The following is a 24,741-nucleotide window of genomic DNA, read 5'->3' on the forward strand; positions in this document are numbered from 1 at the left end:
TCTTTTCCCTTGTGGCAGCCATCTTTGGGACCTGCCACACAGTCGCTCTGGCTTCTGTGGAACTGGAGAGAAACATTTGTGTTGCTTCTTTATAGATTAAGAAAAATCTCTATGGATTATATCATCAAATTAAATGCAACCATTAGTTGACTTTGGGGAGGTTGCTGTAATAGACTATGTCTTGGGTGATTTTTTTCCCTTCTAAATGTTCTTCCTGGAGTTCATGTTGCTCAGCCTGGCCCATTTCTCTTTGCTAATATAATGTCACATAAAAACCTCATCGTCATTAATACAGGAGAGTGGATTAAACCGAGGTTCAGGAGTGGAGGATCCTGGCCATGCAGCTCTGGGGAGAAGGTTACAGGAACTGGGGCCCACCCCTTGTAGAGACCAACACACATGTGACAAGTAGCTTCAAGCAGGGTGATGGCTCGGGTGCCCTCAGCCACCCTGGCCTTTCTGGCTGCAGCCTGGTGGGAAGGTCTCCTCTGTAATGATTGGCTTGCATTTTAGATGCAACTCTGGTTGCCGTGTCTAGGATAGATGAGTGGGAAGAGCGGAGGCAGGCAAGGGTGGGAACCAGGGAGCAACTCTCGGGATAAATCCAGGAGAGAAAACGCAGCTCTCCTGCCCACCTGTGACAGTGCAGGTGTTTCTCTTTACAAACCTTTTCCCTTTACAAAACAGCAGTGGCAGCTCTCCTGCCCACCTGTCACTGTGCAGGTGTCTCTCTTTTTCTGTCTCCTTTTCCTAATAATTCTATTCTATTAAAATGTAAAAAATAAAATAAAAAATAAATCCAGGCAAGAGAAGGTAGCTGGACCGACATGGGAACACCAAGGAGGTGAAAGGTGTTCAGAGTCTGGAAATCTTGTGAGGACTGAGCCGCCAGGATTTGCTGCAGGACCAGATGTGGGGGCAGAGTCCAGAGTTTGGGGACCAGCTCTCAGGAGGAGGGGCTGCAATGAGGCAAGGGGGAGACTGTGGGAAGCACAAGCTTGGAGGGAAGACAGAACTTGGTTCCAGACACGTTAACTGCGAGAACGCCTGTCACCCTCCAGGTGGAAAAGGGAGTAGGGAGTTATTGGCCGTGAGTCAGGCTTGGGGACTAGGTCCTGGCTGGGACTTGAAAGCTGGGAATCATCAGCACGTGGATAGTATTTAAAGCTGTGAGACCGACTGAATCACTAAGGGAATGATGGAGGGCAGAGAAAAGGTCCTGAGATGGAGCTCTAGGCTCCCCAGTCTTTCAGGTCCGAGGTAAGGAGGAATCAGCAAGGAGACAAGCGAGAGCAGCACAGGGGTGGAAGGACAAGCGGAAGCAGCTGGTCAGTCCAGGGCAGGCCCCGGACGACCCACCCTCCTGCCCCCACCTGTACTGGGCAGCTGCTTCCCGAGTCTGGAAACAGCCCTGAGTTTGCACTGATGATTCCTTATGGCATGACGAGCAGGGGAGCCCTTGGGCTGGAGATGGGGGTGCACAGAGCAGGGGCATCTGGTATGGGCCCTGAGGGCTGAGGGCAGAGTTCTTAACAGTCAGACAAGGTGAGACTTCATGCAGGCAATGGGGTGGAGATCTCAGTGGCTTCGTGGAGAAGAGGCACGGGGGTGGGTTCTGGACCCTGCAGGACAGGGGCATGGGGAGCATGATCCCTAACAGTTTATACAAGAGTCACAGAAGTAAGGGAGGGTGAGGAAGCCCCAGGGATTGGCGAGTGGTCCACTTGGGTTGGAGGCTCTGGACTTTGGAGCTGCTGGAGACAAGGTAGGGAAGGGGTGCACGAGAAGCAATTGGAACCCCTTGAGCTCCAGGAGCTCAGTCTAGTTCGAGAGGGAGACAGAGACCCACAGTGCAGGGTGGGGGTGCCTGAGGACCCACAGAAATGCTGGGGGAGCTGTGGAGGCAGGAGGAGGTTGGTCTGGGCAGTGAAGGCTGCCAGTGGGAGGCAGGCTTTGAACAACGTGCAGGCTTTGATCTGCCCAGACACAAAGCGTTCTTGGCAGTGGAGACCACACGGGCAAAGGTGTGGAGGCAGGAGCCTGTATGCGTGCCCAGGAAGCAGCGCCCGATGGGAGATGAGATTAGCCAGAGCCTTCTGAGTCAGACACAAAAGACTTGCTGCCTGGGTTCCTGAGCCGGGGAGGGACACAGCTGGATCTGGTTTTAGGAAGACCAGTCAGGCAGCGATGTACGGGGTGAACTGGAGGGGAGCACAAGGGGTCCGGAGGTGAGAAGAGGCTTTTGGAGGCGGGTGCGCCCAGGACACGCATGGGACCCGTGGGACCTTTTTTCCTTCAACTTGGGCCAAGGGTTTTTGCAAGGCCTGGTGTTGTAGTCACACTGCCCTGAAGGGCAGGAGAGTGCCGGTCACCCGAGGGCACCATCTGGCCTCAGTGACCCCCCCAAAGGCTATGAAGAGGCTGCCCAGGGACAGTTGGGGCAAGAGGACCACACTTTTGCCTATGGGGGAAGCTCTCCGTACCCAGTGCCCTGCCAGCTCTTCTCCATCCACTGTCCATTTCCCTCCCAGCAGCCTGTGAGCCCGTCCTGCGTCAGCCCGTGAGGCAGGTGAGGACCGTGAGGCCTAGCAAGGTAAAACGATGTGCCCGGCAGCGGGATGTGAACCCGCACCTCCTTGGCCGGGCCGAAGTTTTGGGGGGAGCTAAGGGACCCCAGAAATAAGAACAGTGAGCTTATTTACCAAACACGCACTCTGCCACGGAATGTGCTTATGAGAAGTATTTAGCAGGCGAGTATGTGTGCGTGTATCCGGTTCAGGGTCTGCAGTGGCTGCCCAGGACCCTAGCTCGGTGATCTAACCTCATTTTTTTAAAAAGATTTATTTATTTATGCATGTAAGAACTGGGGTGTAAGCCAGAGGTGCGGGGAGCGGGGTGAGAGGATTCACCAGAAAAGAGTGGGGAGCAGAACAGGCAGACTGACTGAAATGCACTGCTGAGGGGAGCAGCGGGCAAGACAGGAGAGGTCTTCTGCTCCATGTGGGTTGCTCCCTGGCCAGTCAGGGATCAAACTCATGCTACAGAGACTGGTGATAGTTTGATAGCACCGTCTCTAAACCCTGTGCTGCCAGAGAGGCTCCCTAACCTCATTTTAGAGGCGAGAACTTTGACATTTTTTGTTGCCATAAGCTGGGATTTGAACCCAGGGCTGAGTTCTTTTAACCCACCCCACTGCCTCCTGGCCTGGCAGAAAGAGAGGGGGGGGGGTCCTTTGTGAACAACAGGGGTTCAGAGCTGGAGCTGGAGCTGCACCCCCTGTTCCAGGCCCAGTGAAATGTCAGAGCAGGCTGCTGACTTTCTGTGCCAACTGGCTCTTTGCATATAAATCCTGGGCCTGTTCACCAAGGGCTTGTGTCTTTACCCCTCGGGAGCTGCCCGTCCTACTGCAGGTGCAGGTAGGGTTGAACTCGGGATAGGGCCTTCTTTCCTGCCAGTCTGGCTGCCAAGTAACCTCTGGCTTGGAATGAAAGGCTGTCCAATAAGTGCCTTGCTGGCCTGCAGCTCGGCTCTGTGGTAGGTGGAGGCGGAGCTGAGAGATGAACGAGAGAAGGATTCGGGAACCTGAGAGCAGGGGCAGAACCTTGCCAACAATCTCAGCGAGCGGCCTTCTCAGCCAGGAGGCCCTTCTCAGCCCAGCTCAGGAGTGTTTTCGAAGGAGAGCTGGTCACGAGGAGTCCTGGCTGCCCTCCCGGCATGGGGGCCCTGGGGCCTCTGTGCTCAGGCTGAGCCCAGGGGAGGGAAGGCCCATGGGGTGAAAACTCCAGGTACCCCACAGCAGGATTCGAAATCAGATACCCTGGGGCATCTGCCCTCAGCCTTGAACACTGGCTGGGCTTCTCTTCAAGTCTTTCGCATTCCAGAGGCCTCCCCCCCACCCCCCACACCCCCACTCCCCACACCCCCACCCAAGGGCTGGGAGAAGGGTCAGCACACAGCACTCAGTTTCCCCAGGGAATTGAAAGTCCACTCTCTAGTGGGAAAAACCTTATACTCAGTCAAGACTGGAGCTCCACTTCTCCCTTGGTTGACTCTTGGGGGTGTCCCAATCTCTTTCTGGGGTCCTCGCCTATGAAATGAAAGGGTCGGGCAGTGAGAGCTCAAAGATCTCTCCAGGCCTTAAGAATCAGGTTGGAGGCCCTCCGGTGTACAGGAAGGGCCAGGCCAGCATCCTGCGGCCCGGAATGCACATGTGTGGTGCATGGGTGCCCCTCAAGAGGGGAAGGTGGGCCCAGGGGCTCTGCCCAGCCTTTGACAGCCACAGAGGAAGCAGCTGGATTAACCAGGAAAGAATCAACTTAGTTTGGCTCTGAGTATGTTTTCCTACAAATCCTTACTTGTAGGAGGGGTTGACATTCTGGAAATTCACTGCAACCCAAGTACTGAACCCGTCCCAAGACACGTGGCTCTGGATTAGGAAGCCCTGGGTTTCCCCGACCCTTCCCTCCTCCATTCTTCCTTGGAAACTCCTTCTGGAAATGGAGTCTTAAGCCTTCTGCCTCCTCTTCCTCCCAGCTCTGCTCAGGGTCTCCTTCCCCTCCTTTCCAGGCTTTATCTAGCCCAGGCTATGGAGGTGGGTAAGTGTTGCGTTTCAGAAGATTCTGTGCTTGTAAAGTCAACACAAGTGAGCAGCTAAGGAAGCCCTAATTAAGGAGATTAGTGGACGAGGAGCACACGCAAAGCCTGAGCTTCAAGTGGGGCTCCACGCCTGTTAGCGAGCTTGAGAGTTTCCACTGGGGGAAGGCAGAGCCTGCGACTCTCAGTGCTTTGAGCCTCTTCAAGGACATGAAAGAAACAATTACTCCTCTTAAGCTACTGTCTGGTCCCTGAAGAAACTGCCGCTGCCTGTAATGGCTCTAGTTGATGGGAAGCAGCTTCCTCTTCCAGGAAGCCCTCCAGATGGCACCAGACACAGCCCCTTGTCCCTTCCTCCTTCATAGCCTCCCCATTCCAGACTCTGGTTATGCTGTGCGCAGAGGTCTTCCAAATCACACTCCTGGCCAGTTCGTGGTGTGAAAAACTCATTTTGCACAATTTTCTCACCTTAGTCCTAGGGCAACATTTTTAGGCTGAGGGGCAGGGGCCAGGCCTCATTGCTCCAGCTTTGTGTACTCACATCCTAAAGCAACAGTGTCCATAACCTTTTTGATGTGTGCATACGTTTGCTTTCTTTAGCCAAAATTTCTTTCCTTTTCTCTTGTTTAATGGAAATAGATGTCTGGTTGTCAAAATAACCCCTGAGCTGAAGATATCAAAAAGCATCTGTCATGCCCTGCACTGGGAGATAACTGCTGAGTCACGCCCTGTGGGTCAGACCCATTTCACATACAATAAAGAAATTCTACTGTGCTTTTTTTCTTTTTTCTTCTTCTTTTTTTTTTTTTGCAACCTACTTTTTGTAACTTAACAAACCCCAGGGATGTCTCCTGTAAACACCCCTGTGGGTGGCTGCCTGTTGATAGACATCATCTCCTATTTTTAGACTGGGTGTTTCCCCAACTGTCCCCCATTATATAGGATACTTCAATAAGTACCTTCCCAGATGAATATTTATGGATACCTTTTTTTTTAAGCATAAAATAAAGAATTTCATTGAAGAATCAGAGGGCTGACACATTTGTTAGGAGTTTGTTGGCCAAGTGTCAGTTCACCCTCCCCCAACAATACAGAAAACGGGTCGGGGGCACCCAGTGCACTGACGGCTGACTTACTGACCAATATGAGTGAGCCAAGGTCTGGGAAATCGGTCTCCCCACCCACCACTCCTTCTTTGCAGCCCTGAGGAGCCAGCAGCCCATGGGAAGACCCTCTGGGCTCACCTGCTAAGGCGGAGGGCACTGTGGTCTTCCCACATGGCCCTTGGATTGGCCTTGGCCTTGGAGCCTGTCCAGGCATGGGGAGTAGGGGGCGCTGGGAATGGCAGCCTATATGGTTGGGGACCAAAGGCAAGGATGCCTCTGGGTCACACCATCCTCTGTGCCTGCAGGAGGCCTCAGCGGGGCAACCGTCATCGATTCCCTCGACACCCTCTACCTCATGGAGCTGAAAGAGGAGTTCCAGGAGGCCAAGGCCTGGGTTGAGGAGAGCTTCCACCTGAACGTGGTGAGTCAGAGGCCGGCAGGGTATGGGGGCAGACGGGACTGGAGGTCCAGTGGCCAGTTCTGCCCCGTGGTCTCTGGGGCCAAGACGTGGGGGCCGCACAGCAACCTAGCCCAGGAGCCGTGTGCAGAAGACAGGTGCCCATAAGTGCCATCCAGCCTGAGACCAGGCCCGCTTGAGACAGGGAGAGGGGCCCGGTGCTGTCTGGTCAGAGGCCCACGACTCTCCTGGTTTCCAGCCTTGCGGGCATCCTGGTCAGAGACCAAGGCCTCGGGGAGAGGGTGGCCACCTGTCTGGATGGAACAAAACCACTAAGTGTTGGGCCTCACCCCAGCCCCGACTAAAGTAGTAGGTTCCTCCCAGAGGTCTCAGCTCACCTGGGGTGAGGCTACTTAGTGGATTTAGACACAAGAAATGAGACAGGTGGGAGCAGGGAGGGGTAACATCAGAACACTGTCGTTCTGTCTGGGGCTCCCAACGTGGCAGGTGTGGGTGTGCATGGAGATAGCTCCCAAGGCTCATGGCAGGTTGAGGCCTCTGCCTCCAGGAGACACCAGCGCCACATAGCCGGGCAGAGGCCAACGAGGAAAGTTGGGAAAGCACCAATGCAGAAGGGTTCCCTGGCTTGGCAGGCAGTGGGGAAAACTCGTGGACCTCCCTGAGCCTCAGTTTCCCCAGCTGAAAGCTGGGAAGGACACAACAGCAGCAGTGACCGTGCTGTGGTGGAGGTGGACAGCCGTGGGGGCTGCAGCAGGCAAAGCCCAGGACAGATGGCAGGTGGCTCCAGCACCGCCATTGTGAGGCTCATGATGACTTCATGTGAGGCCAGGTTGTTCAGAATCCTCCCATTTCCTTTGTACCCAATGGGAGGAAGACAGAGATGGGGCAAGGAAGGAATGTCTCCGAAGGTCCATCCTGTCCCCCCATGTAGATGATAGAGAATCTGGCAGCCACCCAGGAGCCAGGGAGCCTGGGGACATTTAGGCAGGCTGGGAAGGTGGGAGTGTCCCTGGGAGAAAGCAAGGTGGGGTCTCTCCCCCTCGCTGAGCCTTAATGTTCTCACCTGGAAAATGGGAGTGATGCCCTCACCCAACACTGAAGGGCTTACCGAGAGTGCTTTGCAAGGCTTTGATGGTGAAAAGCTCCCCAGATAAAGGAATTGGGGTGGTTGTTGTCAGTAGTGAGAGACTGTAATGTGGGGAGTGTATGCAAGGACCCTGGGGCAGGGAGGCAAGAACAGGCCCCTTTATGAGCACCACACCTGGCACAGGGCAGTGTCTCACCTGCATGGCTCTCCTCTCCCATCCGCCCTGCATGGGACTGAGGCTCAGGCAGGGAAAGGCTAACCTCTTGCCCGGAGTCGCAAAGCCCAATCCGTGGCTCAGATGGGATTTTAAGCAGATCTGGTGCTTGGCGTCTTGCCCCAACACCCCTAATTTGCAGTCCAACTTAAAAAAGAAAATAGCGATGATTAAAGCAAGTGTAGGCGTGCCCTGAGGGCTGCAGAGCCCAGGCTGAGAAGCTGCTGGTTACCCACAACCTCTCAGCGCCCCCTCCCTTAGCAGTGGCCTTGCTTTGTCTGCCCAGAACCTCCTGGGAGAGCTTGCCTCTTGCCCTGTCACCCCAGGGAAGGCCACACCATCTTGCAGCCGGGCCAGGGGGCTCCTTCTGAAAGGTGAGGGGGCCGGGCTAGGGGAGGGGTTTGCCTCTGCTCAGGCTAAGCTCCAGCCAGCAGCTCCCCACGCAGATTCTCTAGCCCTTGGAGAGCAGCCAGGCAGAACTTTGCTCCGGTGGCCTCAGGCAAGGGCCCTGGAAGGCAGCCAGACCTAGTGTTTATTTGGAAGGCTGTGAATGTGCACAGGCAGCCGCCAGGCGGGTGCTCATCCCTCTCGCCTTGTGCTCTGGAAACCACCACGTGTGCAACCTGGGCCACTGGTGCCCAGCACAGGTGTGAGCTGTTTGCGGGGCCCGGTGCCCCTGGGGCTGTCTCACGAGAGTCCGTCTGCCCCCCCCTCCTCCTTTCTGCCCTGCAGAGTGGAGAAGCCTCCCTGTTTGAGGTGAACATCCGGTACATCGGAGGACTCCTCTCAGCCTACTACCTGACAGGAGAAGAGGTGAGTTTGCATCCCCTGGACCATCCAGGCTGGAAAGAGCTTTGGAAAACACCCGTTCCCACTCCCCCAATTCCCCAGCAAGGGATCAGGGGTTCCGGGACCTGGCCAACAGTGCCATGTCCCCCACTGCCACGGTGCCCCCACAGGCCCTTCTTCCTCTTCGGTCTGACACTTTGGCTTCTCTGCCCAGATGGCCCAGATGGCCCAGCTGGCTCCCTCCACTGACACTGGCGGCCGTGGCTCAGCCCCCGGCCAGGGGGACACCAGTTTATCTCTGGGTGGACTGGGTGGTTATCTCTGGTCCCTCCTGAGAGTGACAGTGGGGTCCACTCACTGTCCACGGGCTCCTTGCATGGCACCCACAATATCTGGGCTCTGTGTGGCCTTACAGAGCCGCTGGTTCTCGAGAGTGATAGAGCCAAGACGATGGTTCCTCCATTCGCACCCACGGGCCTCGTGGCCTTGGCTCATCCACCCTCTTGCCCTCCCCCGGGGTGACAGGCTGTGGGTTGAGGCCTTGGCCCCAGGTGAGCTGCACTGGCTTCCAGAGGCCGTCAGAGAAGCGAGTTCTGAGCCTCCTTTCCTCTCCACCGTGGGGATGGTCCTGACACCCGCTGGGGCCCAGAGCTCTGGTGGAATGGGGCAGGAGGGTAAGGGCTGGCTCCAGGCTGGCATGCTCCAAAGCCCATAATTCTCTGTGCTGCAAGAGAACCTTGAGAATGGCAGAGCTCTGTAGAAAAGAGAGGCTTCTTCATTCCCCAAAAGCTCCCCTAAAGACATAGCCCCGGGGTCTGTGTCGAGGCTGACCAAGTGCCCAGGTCATCGCTCAATCATGTTACCCAGAGGGCCGAGAAGCTCAACACAACCACCCAGTCCACCCAGAGATAAACTGGTGTCCCCCCTGGCCAGGGGCGGAGCCGCAGGGGCGAGGCAGCCGGCTGAAGAAAAGCCCTCCTCACCTGCGCTGCTTTTGTCTGAGTCGTTTCCAGTCCCGCCGGTGCAGGCAGAAGGGCTGAGCTGAGGTTTGCAGGTGGAGGCCCATGCTTTATCTCTCTACCAAGCATGATCTCCTCCTCAGAGATTCTTCCTCGTATCAATTTGCCCCCAAAAATTGTAGATGTGAGCCCTAGGCTTTGAACACCTGACCCGAATTTCATTTGAAAAGTGGGGAAATGACGTAGGCATACTCGTAAGGGGCACTGCCCAGCCTGCCCTCCAGGTGTGGGGGGTGGGCGTGGGTGCTGGGGTGGAGGATGGAGGGGTCCCATCGGCACCCACAGGGGTCAGCTTGGGGGCCAGTGATCCCGGGAAAAGCTAGTGACTCCTTGGGCCTGATGTTGGTCCCTGTCACCTTGAAGGGTGTCATTGAGTCCAGAACACAGGCCAGACAGTGGGACAGGGCTAGGAGCACCTGTGACTTTGCAATCTTCTAAAGGGCTCGAGGAGAGGCCAAGGGGCTCAGACCCCAAGATCCCAGGCAGGCCTTCCTGACCTGTCTCTGCCCCGCACCACCGCATGCTGCGTGCAGTCTTGTGAGACACTCCCGCGGCACCCATCTCCACCAACCTGCACCCAAGGGAGCCAAGAATTAGAAGTGACTTGCAGGGGTGGGGAGTCACCTGACCTACGGCTGGGGTTGCCCCAGGGCTCAGCCACCCTGGACGGAGGCCTCCATCTCACACAGCGGGAGCCTGCTGAGTGGGTCTGTCCAGCGGGTATCTGGAATGAGTGTTAGAGGGGACCCCACTTCCTGGGCTGCGCCTCTCTTTGCCTCAGAGGGAACTTACAGGAGGGTAATTTTCTGCCGGTAGATCAACCGGGCTGAGACCCCACTTCCATGAGAAAACAGGCATAATCCCAGCTGTGCCGGGGACGTTTGTCCAGCACTTCACTGTTTAGAGAGGACATTCACTTATTTGCATCCTCTTGCTTGACTTCTAGAACCCTGTGAGCAGACAGGAAGGCTCACACAGCCTAAGGGGACAGATCTGAACCTGGGCTCCTGCCCCTAGCCCTTTCCCCTCTACAGAATGTAGTTCTTGCTGGTTTCTCTCACTGCTGTTCTGGAACCACTGGGTCATCACCCTCCGCTCACCATGGCTCTCTGAGGCCGTGTCTTTCTGTGTTGGAAAGCGCCACGACCTTGGTAAAATGCTTCTGGGAGACACGCCATACTGTCCCCACAGGCTGTTGCACAGACACTGGCGCACCCACTCACTTCAAGACGATAAGGAAGACTCGTGTGCTGTCCACACTCATGTCCCCGCATAGAGAGACTCTGCAGTTCAGGCAGTGGCCTTCCAAAGGAGAAGACATGCTTGCTGCAGAGAGAGCCCGGAGTCCTCAGGGCAGCCAGACAGGTGCCTGGAGCTGCAGCAGTGGTTCAGGTTCCCGTAGGTGCACTTGAGCCTGTGTGCTCGGCCTCCCCAGGGGTCAGGGACACTCTCTTTGTCAAATGAGAGCTCTTTGTTGTCACTAAACCTGGCTTCTGGGTTCATTTGAGGTTCTGGATCTGGAATCCAGACAGGACCCCCAGAGATTCTGATATGGTTGACCCTGTGCCCATTTCTGAGACCCACCGTCTGGCCCCAGAGAGCAGCATCTCCTGTCCCCCATCACTGCCAGGGCCCTGTCTGGTTAGCCGCCTCCCTCCAGCCCCTCCTCGGCCTTAAATCCACACGCCAACGTTGTTAGTATCGGAAAACGCCTCCCCCACGGGGCTGGGGTGGGAGCCGCCTTGGGGAGAGGAGAGACCACAAGAAGACTGTTTTGCAAAGAAACACAGGAGGTCAGCAAACTGGGTCACCTTTGAGCTCCTGAAGTGAGAGGGACGGAGTTTTGTCTCACCAGGAGCCCCTGCTTAGGGCCTTTCCTCTCATCTCGTAAAACATAAATGATGTTTGTTGTGGTTTTGCTCTTATTATAAAAAGAGCACCGAAAATAGAAATGAGCTGAAAGAAAGTAAAAGTCCTACACGAGCCTGCCCCTCCCAGGAGCCTCTCAAAGGCATTTCCCCCCCACCCTTCCCTCCGGTACCCTGCACCTGTGATCCCTACAATGCTGAAGTGCACTGTTGGGAAACATCTTTCTCCTGGTGGACTATAAGCCCCTTCTTTACTATTCAGCATTCGCTGACAGCATCACCTCCGTGGCTGCACGGTTTCTGCTGCGTGGATCAGCCGTCCCTTCCTTAACCACCTCCCTATTGTCTGAGATTTAGAGGACTTCCATTTTCCCACTGTTCAAATCAATGCTGAAATAAATAGCCATAGCGCTAAATCTTTACAACATCCTTGATTATTTATTTCCTTAGAATAAATTCCTGGGAGGGAAACTGCTGAGTCAGAAGGTCACGAGTCCTTTTGAATTAATCAGAACAGCTGCGGGTTTCAGAGCCGGCCAGGGGTCCCGCGGCTGGGGGGTCCTCAGGGCTCCCTTGCTGTCTGTGGTGGTTTTGGATAAGCCATGCACCTTCTCCATTCATCTTGTCTGTAAAACTGGAACAGTGGGCAGAATCAGAATGTCACAGAGGGAGAGGCTTACACATGGTGGACTCCCCCAGAGGGAGTAGCGGCCACTGCAGAGGAGCCAAGTTGTGGGGGCAGGATTGGTTCTGGCCTCCCGGGCCGGTACGCTTTACCCCAGGTCCAGACGTGTGTCCTGTACACCCCACTGTGACGTCCTGGTCGTGGGGGCAGGATTGTTTCTGGCCTCCCGGGCCGGTACGCTTTACCCCAGGTCCAGACGTGTGTCCTGTACACCCCACTGTGACGTCCTGGTCGTGTGGGCAGTCTCTGACCAATGGTGACCCGTGGCTCAAACGTCTCTTCCAAGCGGTCACCCTAATGGTGATTACAGCCGTTGAGCCTGCATCACAGCCTGATCTGTTGTAACTGCTACCGCTTTAGATGTTCGTTCCTCTCAGCATCCTGCTGAGGAAGGCAAACAAGGAAACTGGGGCACAGAGGGAGGTGCCTCACCTAAGGCCACAGGGCCTTGGAGGAAGCTGTCCACACCCAGGCCTGTCTGACCTCAGAGCCTAAGTAGTGTAGTGTCCCCCCGACCCCCTCGCACCGGGCTGTGCTGGGTTAGTAGGTTCATCCCGCAGCGGCCTCCTGCAGCGGCCTCATCCCCCAGACTCACGTGCCCGTGACTCTTTCTTCACAGGTGTTCCGTGTGAAGGCCATCAAGCTGGGAGAGAAACTCCTGCCGGCCTTCAACACCCCCACAGGGATCCCAAAAGGCGTTGTGAACTTCAAAAGGTAGGACGCTTCTGGCTTCCCATATTTGGTTTCCCTGCGTCTACGTGGAAACTGAGGCCCAGGGAGAGCACAGTTTCCACCTTGGGAGTCACAGCCAGTCAGTGGCACAGAATAAACAATAAATAAAGTTCTTGGCCTTTGACAAGGACTGTCCTGAGCTGGTGTTTGTTGTCAGACCTGGACCTCAGACCTGGACCTCAGGGCTTAGGACAAGCAGCTCTTCCTCCGTGATGGCCCCATGACACAGATGGGCTCACAGGCGCCCCAACTTCCTGCCCCACAGCCAGAAGCCCGTAGGCATAGCGCACCCTCTTCTCATGAGCAGCCACCCAGAGCAGCCAGGGAGTCCCAGTACCCTAGTCTGCCGACCACCACTCTCATTCCCCCCGGACGTGAGGTCTCAGGAACCCAGTGTCAGAATACAGAGGGGCTTTGGGGGGCATCGAGCCACAGAGATTCTGACTGGAGTCAAGGCTGTGCCCGTTCACGTAACCAGCCACAGTTACAAGTGGCTTCCAACGCCATCTGTGATAACATTTACTCAATTTCCCCCTTGATAAAAGTTATTTTTATTGCAGAAAAAAGGTGAAGTATATTAAAAATGTTGGATAAGACTGAAAATATCATGTGGTTCCAATAGAAAAGAAACTGCTGGTAATATTTGTTAGGCTTTGTTGTTGTTTATAAATGTGTGTGTGTGTGTGTGAGATTGAGGTAGTATTTCTGCTTGCAACACTGTATGTGATTGCAAGGTAGAGGATCACACCCTTCAGATGAATGTCACCACCACCCCACCACCAGGGCACCCACAGTCCTTCACCATAGTCCATTGGGCCCCCCCAACTCTGTGCTCCCCCACTTCCCCCCTCCCTCCAATATTCTCAATTTTAGAGTCAGATTTCTAGGGTTTATTTTCGGTTTGTTTTTGTCTGACCTTTGTTTTGTTTCTCTATATTCCACATATGAGTGAAACCATCTGGTATTTGTCCTTCTCCCCCTGACTTCTCTGGCTTAGCTTAATCCCCTCCGGTTCCATCCATGTTGTCACCAATGACAAGGGTTCGTCGTTTTTCATTCATAACTGCGTAGTATTCCATTGTGTGTGGGGGCCACATCTTCCCAATCCTCTCATCTGGCCTTGGGCACATGGGTTGTTTCCATACCGTGGTCCATACCGTGGCTGCAGTGCACATAGTGCAGTTACCCCTCCAGAGGAGTGTTTTTGTCTTCTCCAGGTAGAAACCTAGGGTTGGAATTGCTGGATGATATTGTAGATCCGTTTTTAATATTTTGAGAACCCTCCAAACTGATTTCCAAAGGGGCTGGGCCCGTCTCCATCCCTGCCAGTGCTGTGCCTTTCTCCACATTTGGCCGGCACGTGTTGTTCATGGTCTTGGAGACGGGCCATGCTCATGGGTGTGCGGGGGTATCGCTTTGCGGTTTTGATTTGCATTGCCCTGATGACAGTGATGATGAGCACTTGTCCGTGTGCCTGTTGGCGTCTGTACAGCTTCTTTGGAGAAGTGTTAAGACCCGGGTTTGCACTGGTGGTTTCCATCCTTTCTCCTCTCCTCCTCTGCTGCTCATTTCAGCCCGTGAACCAGTCTGGAGCAGTCACTCAGTCCCAGAATGCCAGCGTGGAAGGGACTTTGGGTGACATGCCAGGGAAGGGGACAGTTTAATCCAGCTCCAAAGTCCTTGGGGTGCTTACCTGCACCCACACACGTGCCTGACTGCCTCTCTCTCCTGGGGGTGGGAATGTCTTCATATCCACTCATTTTCCAGAGATGGCAACTGAGACCCATGGGAGCTGGGGGGCAGAAAAGGGGTAAGTCAAAGCCAAGAGAACTGACCCAGCTAGCTTTAGCTCCCCAAGGAGCATGAATCTTGCTCCTGCACACCCCATATGGGCCCCACTGTCTTGTCCCCTCTTGCCCTGGTTGCTGTGTCCCCCAGCTTCCCGGGCCATCAAAGTCCAGCTCAAATGCCACCTTTCCCATCCAGGTGGAAGAGTCTTCGGCTTTCTGGCCTCCAGACACTCTGTCTGCTTCCCTCTGGTGCCCCACCCGCCGGGGGCTCCTTGAGGGCAGATCACAGCCAGGTCTCTGCTCCTTTGACAAATGAGCGTGCTGAGCCCTGAGTGCGGGAGGAAAGATGAGTAATAATGATGGCTCTGCCTACCAGGGAGCGGGCTTCACACTGGCCTGGCCTGTGCTGTTCCTGGACATTACCTCACCAGATACCCTCCTCACAGCCATCCTAGGTCCACAGACGCTTATATGATCCCCTGTGTTCTCAAAAAGACCGAGAGATGAAGTGACTTGCCCAAGGTTTTGGGCTGAGGCTTAAACCTGTTTGTTACTGACGGAGGCTTAACCACCCCTTCAGCCGGCATCCCTGCTGCCCGAACATGACCCCTGGGGATGTGGCCCTGTCCTCAGGCACCCAGCGCTCCCTCGGGCCCTCCTGCAACCCCTAGCTGTCTCCTAAAGTGGTGACTTTTTTCGGGGCTCTCAATCTACAGTAGCCTCAGTCACTGCCTGGGAGGGAAGGAAGATGCTGGAGATGGGGAGGCAGGGCCCACAGCTCTCCCGCTGTCCTTATGTCAGCCTCTCTTGCTTCTCCACCCCTTTTTGGGCCTGGCAAGGAAGAAAAGATGGCCAGACGGTCCTCCCTGACATCTCGACAGTGTCGTCTGTGCTCACAAAGCATGCCTGGGGTGTGAGCGCACTGAAATCTCAGGCCGCTGGAACGCTGTGCTCAGTGCTGGAGCTGCTCCTAAGAGCTGGGCCCTCCGCTTTCTGCTCAGATTCCTTCTAAATGCTGGTCCTAGAGACGCACGCCCAGCTTCCACAGAGCAGACACGAACACGCTGTCTTTCTGGCTCCCTCTCCCAGGTCCAGCTTCCCAGACCGCACCATCCAGGGCCTGAGACCAGACCTTAGCCAGGTGTCCCTGCTCCTCTCTGCCTGGCACTGGCTGCCCAATCCCCGCAAGCCACGAGCTGATCACCTGGCTTACCTGTGTCCCTCAGAGCCCAGACTCGATCCCACATAGACTGGCATTTCTGGTTAAGAAAGCACGTTTATTTTTAGGCTGGTGCATGCTGCCAGAGCTGTATACATATGTATGCATATGCATATTTCCTTTCATTTTCTGGGTAAGAGAATCTATTGCTAAAAATGCCTCCCTGTTCCACCAGGGGAGAATGTCAGGGATGCATGGGCCCGGGGAGTACTGAATTCACTGTTTGGAGAGCACCTCCTGGTGGGAGGAGTCAGGCCGCTCTGCCCCGCTGCTCCAGGCAGAGCTCACTGTAGGCAGTTGTGAGGGGAAGGGCGACCATGAGCCCAGCAGGGAGAGCAGAGAGCCAGGCTGTGCCCCAGGACCTTCAAGGGAGTGAAGGCTGCTCCCTCTCCCTGACGGGAGATGTGTCTGTGCAGGCAGAGACTGTGAGGGGAGGCAGAGGCAGGAGGAGCAGTGACCTGTGACCCGCAGGGACCCTGGGACAGTGGCAATGGCCAGCGACCTCAGCCCTTGAATCCATCACATGCACCCTGATGCTGCCATTCAAGCACAAAGGCTCAGCCCCACAGACCAGCCTCGTCACAGCTCTGCTCCAGTACACAGGTGTGGGATTATAGACCACATCCCTGCCACACACCCATACACATGTCTTAATCACTGCTAACGCTTACTGACCCTTTGCTGTGTGCCTGGCACAATGTGAGCATGACACTGTTCTCTCTTTTCAACCTCATGAACCGCATTCTACCAGTGAGGCTCAGAGAGGTGAAGTAAGTTACCCAAGGTCACACAGCAGCAAAGTAAAGTAAGAATTAGAATCCAGGTTTGTCTGACTCTACAGCTAATGATTACTGCATACACAGGAGTATACGTTTAGGTACACACGCACACAGAAGCTCCAGCCTCACCAGGGAGGGACACTGTGGAGCAGCCCCTCAAGCCCAGAGAAAAGCACAAAGCTGCTGGGCCATTGCAGCCTTAAAAGGCTGGAAGGGAGTGGAAGGCAGTTTCCATTAGCCTGTTCATTGCGGGTCTGTGGTCTCTGGATGCTACCAGAGCAGATGTATTTGGGGCCCAAGGGACCCGGGATCTGGATTCAGGTCTACAACTCTTATCACTTTCTGTGTGACCTTGGAAAAGTGTCTCCTCCTTTCTGAACTTGTGTATTCTGAGCTGTGAAATAAGGGTCATAGTATCTACCTGACATTGTTTGTGACAGTAAAATAAGATATCACAGCTGCCTGGCACATAGGAGGAACTTAATAACTCTAACAAAGATATATAATTTACATGTGCATAATTACACAGTGATAAAAATGATAGTAATTGCATGTATAATTTATACCTCACAGTAATTTCAACATCTGTGGGTAATATCATTTAACAGATGAGGAAACTGAGTTCTAGAAAAATTAACCAACCTGGGCCTCCCTGGTGCTGCAGGGGTTAAAGTCTCAGCGCTCTCAAGCTATTGCCAGCCACTGCAGCCTGAGTTTGATCCCAGCCAGGGAGATACCCACATGGTGCAGCAGACCTCTCCTGTCTCACCCGCTCCCACCCTCAGCAGTGTATTTCAGTAGATCTGCCTGTTCTACTCCCCACTCTGTCTCTAGTGAATCCTCTCACCGCCCCCCGCCCGCACCTCTGGCCTGTACCCCAGTTCTTGTATGCATAAATAAATAAATCTTTTTTAAAAAATTAACCAACCTGCCAGGGGTCCCCCAGCCAGGGAAGCCAGCACTGGAGCCAGGAGGAGGGCGGGAAGGCGCCTAGCCAGCCACCCACCTCTGTCCAGGACTGGCTCCCCGGCTGCCAGGGCAGCTCCCCCGTGGGATACCCACCTGGGAGGGTGAGCATTAGAGGAGTGACAGGAGCGGTTCATGTAGAGAGAACAAGAACAAAAGACAGTGGGGTGACTGGTGGCTTTTTCCCTTTGAATTTCCCTGTGAGGGCAGAAAGCATCAATTATTCAGGAAACCCTTGGTGGGTACTGTTGGCTCCCACTGGGATCACAAGCTGGAGAGAAGTCTCTCCTGGCCTAGGGGGAGAAGGAGACAGAGAGGGGCAGCTCCCCTCCCCTCTGGATGCAGGAGGGGCGGCTGGGGCTGGTGGGACACCCCTTAGGGAAGTGCCCTCTGAGCATGCAGCTCTCACCCCTTCCAGGCTGGGTGAAGCAACAACTCGCTTCACTCTCTGATCCTCACTTTCCTCCTTTGCATATTGGGATTAATGATCCTTTAAATAAAATAATGATTCAAACAGTTTGCCCCAGTGCCCGGTGTACTGGAGCAGCTCAGCAAACAGAGCTGTTTTATTTCTCATCCAGGAGCTAAGTTTCCCCTCTGGCCACCCCTCTCCCCAGCCCCCTGCCCCAACGTAGGTGATTCCCAAGGAAGTGGAGACAGGAAGAAACGGCCAGTGCTCATCTCTCTGTTTATTGATGCGCTCTGCCCTCAAAGACCCCAGAACTCGGGTCCTCCAGCTGCTTCTGGAAACTAGGAGAGTGATGAGTCTTTCCCAGAAACCACAGTCAGGCCCAAGAATGGAGTTTGAGAGGAGAAGGGCAGCTTTGGGGAAGACCAAGCCCGACCCCGGAAAAAGCTATGGCCCGCAGGTGGCCAACTGTGGCCTCTCCCCCGTGCCTGCCATCCTAGGTCTTGTCCCTGGGAGACAGTAGGACAAAGACTGGTTCCCTGAGAACCAGCATTATCTGAGCAAGGAAGCAGAGAGGGCGCCCCAGACACCCCGCAGGGCCAGTGCCCACAGCTTGCCCCCTGCTAACTACACCATAGAGCCCCTTTGGTTGGGGGTGGGGGGACATTCACTCCTCCTTACTCTGGCCCCACCCCAGCCCCTGTAACCTCCCTGCAGGGGGAGGTTGACCCCTGTCCCCCTGGTTATCCTAAAAGCCATCTTGCTACATACAAGGTGACTGAGGCACAGGGAGAGGAAGCAGCTTGCCCAAGGGACCCCCCATTCTGGAGGCTGAGACATTACATCCTTACCCCGTTTGATGGATACAGGAACTAAGGTGCACAAAAAGGACGTGGTTTGCCCACAGCCTCTCAGCTGACAAGCTTGAACCCGTGCCTCCCGGCTACACACCCCAGGGAGATTTCAAGGGAAGCACTAGAAAGGCCGTGTCCTTGCTATTATTGTGTAATGCAAAGAGGCAGGCTGCACGTGGCTAGGACAAGCCCTGGCAGCAGACCAGCTTGGAATCCCAGCAGGTCCTCTCCCTGTGTGATCTTGGGGGGGTGATGGGGTGTTGTCACTGCCCTGGGCCTTGTTTCCTGCCTTGTAAAATGGGCGCATGGCAGGATTAACCTGCTTCTGCACATAGTAAGGAACACCCAGTACATGGAAGTGGTTGCTGGCAGACCTGCTGGTGTCCCGAACTTGACGTCCTCTATTGTGTTCATGAGTTAGCAGGTGAGGAGACCTTGGCTGCTCTTATTCCTAACCTCAGGCTACCCAGGGTCCCGCAGCTCCGGGGTGTGGTCAGACCAGGGCTGCCTGCCCATCAGCGGTGGGTCCATGAAATTCCAGGTGGGGGGTCATTGTGTGTCCTTGGGCATCACTGGTGGTGTGGGGCAAGGGGAAGGGTGTGGGGCAAGGGGAAGGGCCAAGTGGGGTACCTGCTTTCCACCTGTCCTAGTGGAGACCCCCCACAGCTCGGGTTCACCTCCACATGCAGGACCATCGATTGTGAGCGCCTGGGTGATCCTCAGCCAGAGGGAGGAAATAGATTCTGTGGGGGCCTTTGTGGGCCTGACAGCATGATCAATCCCACCCTTAAATTCAGCACAGCACACGGGCCAGCTCGGGGCTCGCAGCTGTACAGGAGGTGCTTGGTGATCGAAACAAAGAATGCTGCAAGTCAGACAGGGGCCAGTGACCTGCAGCCAGTCGCCGCCTCTCACTGACCTCTGATCCCATCAGCAGAAGGGGGCTCTGATCATACTGACCCCCAGAGGGGTGAGCAAAAGTTCTAGGGTGAGCCCTCGTACACGCCTGGAACGTAGTAGCAGCTCCCACACGCACAACATGGTGGCTGTTACTCCTGGCAGGGGAGCGGCCCTGCAGCAGGAGTAAGGAGGCTGCTTCTGTCTTTTCAGCGGCTCCAACAGGAGCTGGGGCTGGGCCATGGCAGGGAGCAGCAGCATCCTGGCGGAGTTTGGGTCCCTGCACTTGGAGTTCTTACACCTCACTGAACTCTCTGGCAACCAGATCTTCGCTGAAAAGGCAAGTCTCACCTGCTCCCTCTTCTCCCCACAGGAGGGTTTGCACACAGCGAGACCAGCAGGAGGGTGGGTGGCGACCCAGGAGGCTTGGAACCCCGGCTGGTAGAGCAAATAGTCACTTGTGGGTGCAACTTGTACCCTTTGCCAGCTGGCAGGGAAGGTGCATGCCAGGGGTAATTGAGAGTCAACAGAGGCAGGCAAGGAGGCAGGGCTGCCGCAGGGATGACCCCGCCAGGTCACGTCAGCTCGTGGCACAACACGTGTGAGGTCTTGAGAAAGGGCAGCTGAGATCTGGGGCCCAGCTCGAGAGGCAGGAATTGGCTACTCGGTGCCCAAGTCCCCTTTCCGGAGGCATTTCACTTATCTGTGGGAGATCTGCCTGCCTTTCCTTTCCAGATGTCCCTTAGCTCTTGCTGTCAGTGCTGGCAGAGCTAGTTCACTCACCGGCAGAGGCTCGCGTCTGTTCCCCTGGCTGTTACTGGGCTGGCTAAGGCCACAGGGTAGGAGTGATGGCATCAAGGCCACCATCCATCCCGACAGCTGTCCGTAGAGACTCTCAGCAGGAGTGGCTCCTCCATGATACAGGCCCAGGAGCCCCGTGTCCAGAAGTGTCTCCACAGGTCGAAGCCTGAGACACTCAGGCCCCACCAGCCATCACCCCTTCCCCAGCCAGCCTCAGGAGATGCAGGCCTGCCCTCCAAGACCTCTGGAAGGACCCTTTGAGGTCCCCACTCCTGAAGCCTTCCCTCCCCCCTCCCCAAACTCTCCCCAAGAATGTTGGCTGTTAGAGTGGAGATCATGGATTCCCAGTGGCTCCCCGTCTCAGGTCAGTCCGCGGCCTCGAAGCATCACCTGGCACAGATTTCTGCATATCACCCCGAGCCCAGGAACCTACATTTTTAATAAGCATGTGCTTTTTTGCTGCCCAGCTGAGGACCACTGCCTCCTCAGTGTGGGGATCCACCCCATGTTCTAAAGAAGCTCAGGAAGAGCTTGCACTCCCTGATCACTCTAGTGGCCCGAGGCTCGCTGCCGCCCTTAGCAGCCTGCCCAGCAGGCCTTCCAAAGCTGCTGCCTTATACTGAGGGGGCTCTGCCTGCCTCTCCAACCTTGGAAGCTCTCCCCCACCCCCACCCCAGCCTCCCGACTCCATTGCTCTTGAGACAAACTTCTCTAGAAGACTGGCTGGCTCAGGATGGCCAGGTAAAACTGCCTTTGTCTCACTGGACAGAGTTCACTTTAGGCTCCTGGGTAGTCTGGAGATGCTGACTCCTAACGCCTGAGCAACTACTAAGTGCTGGATGCACTCTCAACAAACCTCAGAGGTCGGTCTTTCTGTTACTCCCATTTTACAGGCAGAAACTAAGATCTAGAGAGGCAAGCACTGGTCCTGGTCCTGGGCCATTCGGCAGGTCAGTGACACATGACTTCTGGTCTGAAACCCAGGACTCCTGCAAGGCCAGAGTGAGCAGCAGGCTTCAGACGTTTCTCTGGAGTCCATCCGTCTCTCTGTCTCTCTCTACATTTACATTCTCCAGCTATTTTCATGCCCCAATCATGCCTCCCGCAGAGGCGATTATTGGCAGTCAACAAATTGGCCCAAATTCCAGAAGCGCCCGCACCCTGCAGGGGAGCTAATTTAGCCTGCTTCACTGCTCACCACCAGGACAGCAGAGAATAACTCAGGTACAAGCACATTCCTGTCCCCCATAATGGACTCCGTTAACATAAATGGATATGAAATCTGATGTGGCAAAGCGAAGTGCTGTCCCTGAAAGAAGGTCTGCAGCTAAAAGGCGCTCTCCGCTCCTCCCAGCGCAGATAAATCTCTGAGCTTGATACAGCACCGTCCCTGAGGGCCTTTCTTGCCCCGGGATTCAGTCGTGGGAGGATTTTGTGTACTGACAGAGAACAGACCCTGATGGGTAAACACTTCCTAAATCCGCTTCTCACCCCCTGAAGCCCCAAGGATTGCAAATCCAGCTGCTTCTGGCTGCAGCCTGGGGTGGCCTCTGCTATTCGCAGCTCCCGGTCCCCACTGATGTGATCCGTGTTGGCCTTCGGGGCTGCAGCATGAAGTCGCACAGTCCTGACTCCAGTCCTGGCCCTGCTGCTTACCCACTGGATGACCACGGGCAGGTCACCAAACCTCTCTGAGATGTAGGCTTCTCTTCTGTCGATCTGAAATAATCCCTGTAAAATGTTAGGAGAATTAGAGATACCGTACGTCACTGGTTTGGCTTGGAGGAACTGAGAGATGTCAATAGCTATGCAGCAATAGTAGTTGTTGTTACTAGTCTCTTGAGATGCCTATTAGGGCGGGAGTCTGCGGAGCCCAGGCCTCGCCTCTGGAATGTTCCTATAGGATCCGATAAAACACGCTAGGTTGAACCATATGAAATTGCCAGTATTCCATTTCTCGTCTATTAAAAGGGCAGTTTTACCTGACACCTGGTGATATATGTATGAACCCCCCTCCTAAAAAGACCCACCCTCAAAATGACATGCAGCAAGGAAGGGGTGAGGTGAGGGTGGGCGGGGCAGAGGTGGTGAGATGCCAGACCTGCGGTGTGCACAGGGGCACAGCCACCTCCCGCCTCCGGCTGGAACCTGCTGGTGGCAATGCCATCGCCCTTCCCTCCGCTCTGGAATGTTCTCCCCCATCCTCCGTGGGCGGGGAGCAGGCTTCTTCAGGAAACTAAAGTGCCCCTGGTGTCCATCTCTTGTCAGGTCAGGAACATCCGAAAGGTCCTCAGGAAGATCGACAAGCCATTCGGCCTCTACCCCAACTTCCTCAGCCCTGTGAGCGGGAACTGGATGCAGCGTGAGTACAGAGGCGCCCTGCCAGCCTCCCAGCCCTCCCTGCACTCAGCCAGCGGCGAGTGACCTTCAGCAGAGCCACATGCAGGCTCCGCTTGGTGCTCCTGGAGGCTGCCCCCAGCCAGGCACTGCGGGGGGTTTTCATGATGAAGTCGCCGCGGCGTCTGCTGGCAGCCGCCATCCAGTGAAGCCCTGCCCAGGCTGCCCCCACGGCCCCTCCAGCCGCCATCCTGGCTGCAGCCCTCATCCCCCTCAGGCCCACCAAGGCCTCCCTGGATAGAACCGTTGACACGGAAACTGGCTCCAGGAAAGGTCTCGTTTCCTCTCCCAGCCCCTTTGCACTGGTTCTCACCTCCAGCATTTTTTCAATCTTAAGCAGAGCCTAGTGCACAGTATAAAAAAATCACATACCCCTGCTGGTGTCTGACACCTACAAGGCTAGTCCCAGGATGGCCTGCTGTTCACTTAGAGGCCTGTCCTCAACCAGATGGTTGATGGTCACCCGTGAGCCCTCATTCACAGCCCCCACCCCCACCCACCGAAACAGGATGCTGCCGAGAAACAGACTTGTCCTTCCGACCCCCCAGCCTCGTGAGCCACACGTCCACGAGACCCAGAGAACTCCACCCAGGAATTTTCCCCAGTGCTGATCTCACTCCCAAGTGACCTGCAAAAACCGCTTATAGAAATGCAAAGTATTTTTAGCCAAATCCAAAAGTGTGGGGAGAAAATGAAGGCTTGAATTATAGATTATGACCACAGGAAGAGACGGCAGTGACTGTTCCTGCTTTTAATTGCCAGGCCTGACGGGGTGGAGATGGACTGCTCTGCCGCTGGCCCTGCTGCTCTAGGACAATGCAGCAAAAGCCATAAAGAAAGGGAGGGGTGTGGCTTCCCAGCCTGAGCAGCTCCCTTGGCAAATTACAGGGGAGCCCCCCACCGAGAAGCATAATTTTCTTCTCAGGCTGTACCGGTCGCAGGTCTGGGCAGAGGCAGTCACATATGGAAAATTGTTTCATATTAATAAAATATGAGTCTGAGAGGAGGGAAGGTTATAAAGCCCTGCTCGTCTGGGCGCCTGCCCACCTCCTCCCTGGCTTTGGGGCCTGGGGTCAGCTCAGGTTTTCTCTGTTTTTCACGGGGATTCTTGGTGATTGTGTGTTTTTCCAGCGGACGATAACATTACCAACTGGCATAAGCTGTGTCTTCACATTATTTTCTGTGTTTAACCCATTTGCAACCACAGAAATTGCAGCTTAGAAAGGAGGGTGAATTGGGCTGCAGTCTAGTCCCCTAGGCCTTGCTCTTGCCTGAGCTCAGGGCACCAGAGGAGGGAGGCAGAACCCTCCTGCCACTGGGACCCATACCCAGGATAAGTCCACAGGCTCTGGCTGGCACCAAGTGCAGATGAGAGCGACCAAGCAGAGTCACCAGAGCTCAGGGAGCTGCCAACCCTTGGGGTGGCTTGTCCTCTGCGTCCACGGCCTGAGTCCCACTCTCCTCAGTAGGAGGGACATGGCGAGGCCAGAGTCTCCCAGTGGGTATAGAAAAGCGAGTGCTGTCAGCCCAACTGGCAGCCTCTCGGAGCTCCAGGCTCACTTCCCACTTCCCGCGGGCAGTTCGCAGGCTGTCGGCCGCCGTCCCTCTGCCAGGATGAGGATGGTGAGAATGTTGAGGGGGCAGAAAGCAGCAGGACCCAGTGCTGTTCTAGGGCCCATGGGACCAACATGTGCTCCCTCCTTGCAGCTGATGGAGCAGGAGACTGAGGCCCAGAGGGGGACGCGACCTGAGTTAACAGCAGATCCACCTCTTCTGACTCCTACTCCTTCTCCCCGGTGTGGGGAGGACACACACACATGCACATGCACACGCACACTCGTGCACATACATGCACACATGCTACAAAGTAGTGGGACCTCAAATGAGAATCACCCACTTTAATTGAGGCTCCTGAGGGACTCGACACTTTCCCCAAGAGGGTGTCATGTCTCAAACCCTCGTGGAATTCCTGGTGACCTGGGGTCCCCCTCCTGCACACACCTGCCAAGTGACGCCCTCGACAGGACTGGCCATGCCCCCCACGCACACACACTCTACAGTCACATGAAGTCCAGACTAGCTGGCCTGGTATTCAGGGCCCTTCCCAATACAGCTCAA

At 55.4% G+C, this 24,741-nt stretch overlaps 1 protein-coding gene across 1 annotated transcript in view; it reads left to right on the forward strand.

Moving 5' to 3' along the window:
- Nucleotides 1–24,741, forward strand: part of MAN1C1 (mannosidase alpha class 1C member 1) — a 120,913-nt gene that overhangs the window by 81,240 nt on the left and 14,932 nt on the right. The window contains 5 exon segments of the mRNA XM_037500405.2: nucleotides 6,005–6,120; nucleotides 8,151–8,231; nucleotides 12,399–12,493; nucleotides 19,639–19,765; nucleotides 22,495–22,588. Coding sequence (XP_037356302.1) covers nucleotides 6,005–6,120; nucleotides 8,151–8,231; nucleotides 12,399–12,493; nucleotides 19,639–19,765; nucleotides 22,495–22,588 — 513 coding nt within the window.

This window comes from Talpa occidentalis, unplaced genomic scaffold (assembly GCF_014898055.3).
Source record: "Talpa occidentalis isolate TD23 unplaced genomic scaffold, MPIMG_talOcc4v2.1 talOcc4.9, whole genome shotgun sequence".
NCBI lineage: Eukaryota > Metazoa > Chordata > Mammalia > Eulipotyphla > Talpidae > Talpa > Talpa occidentalis.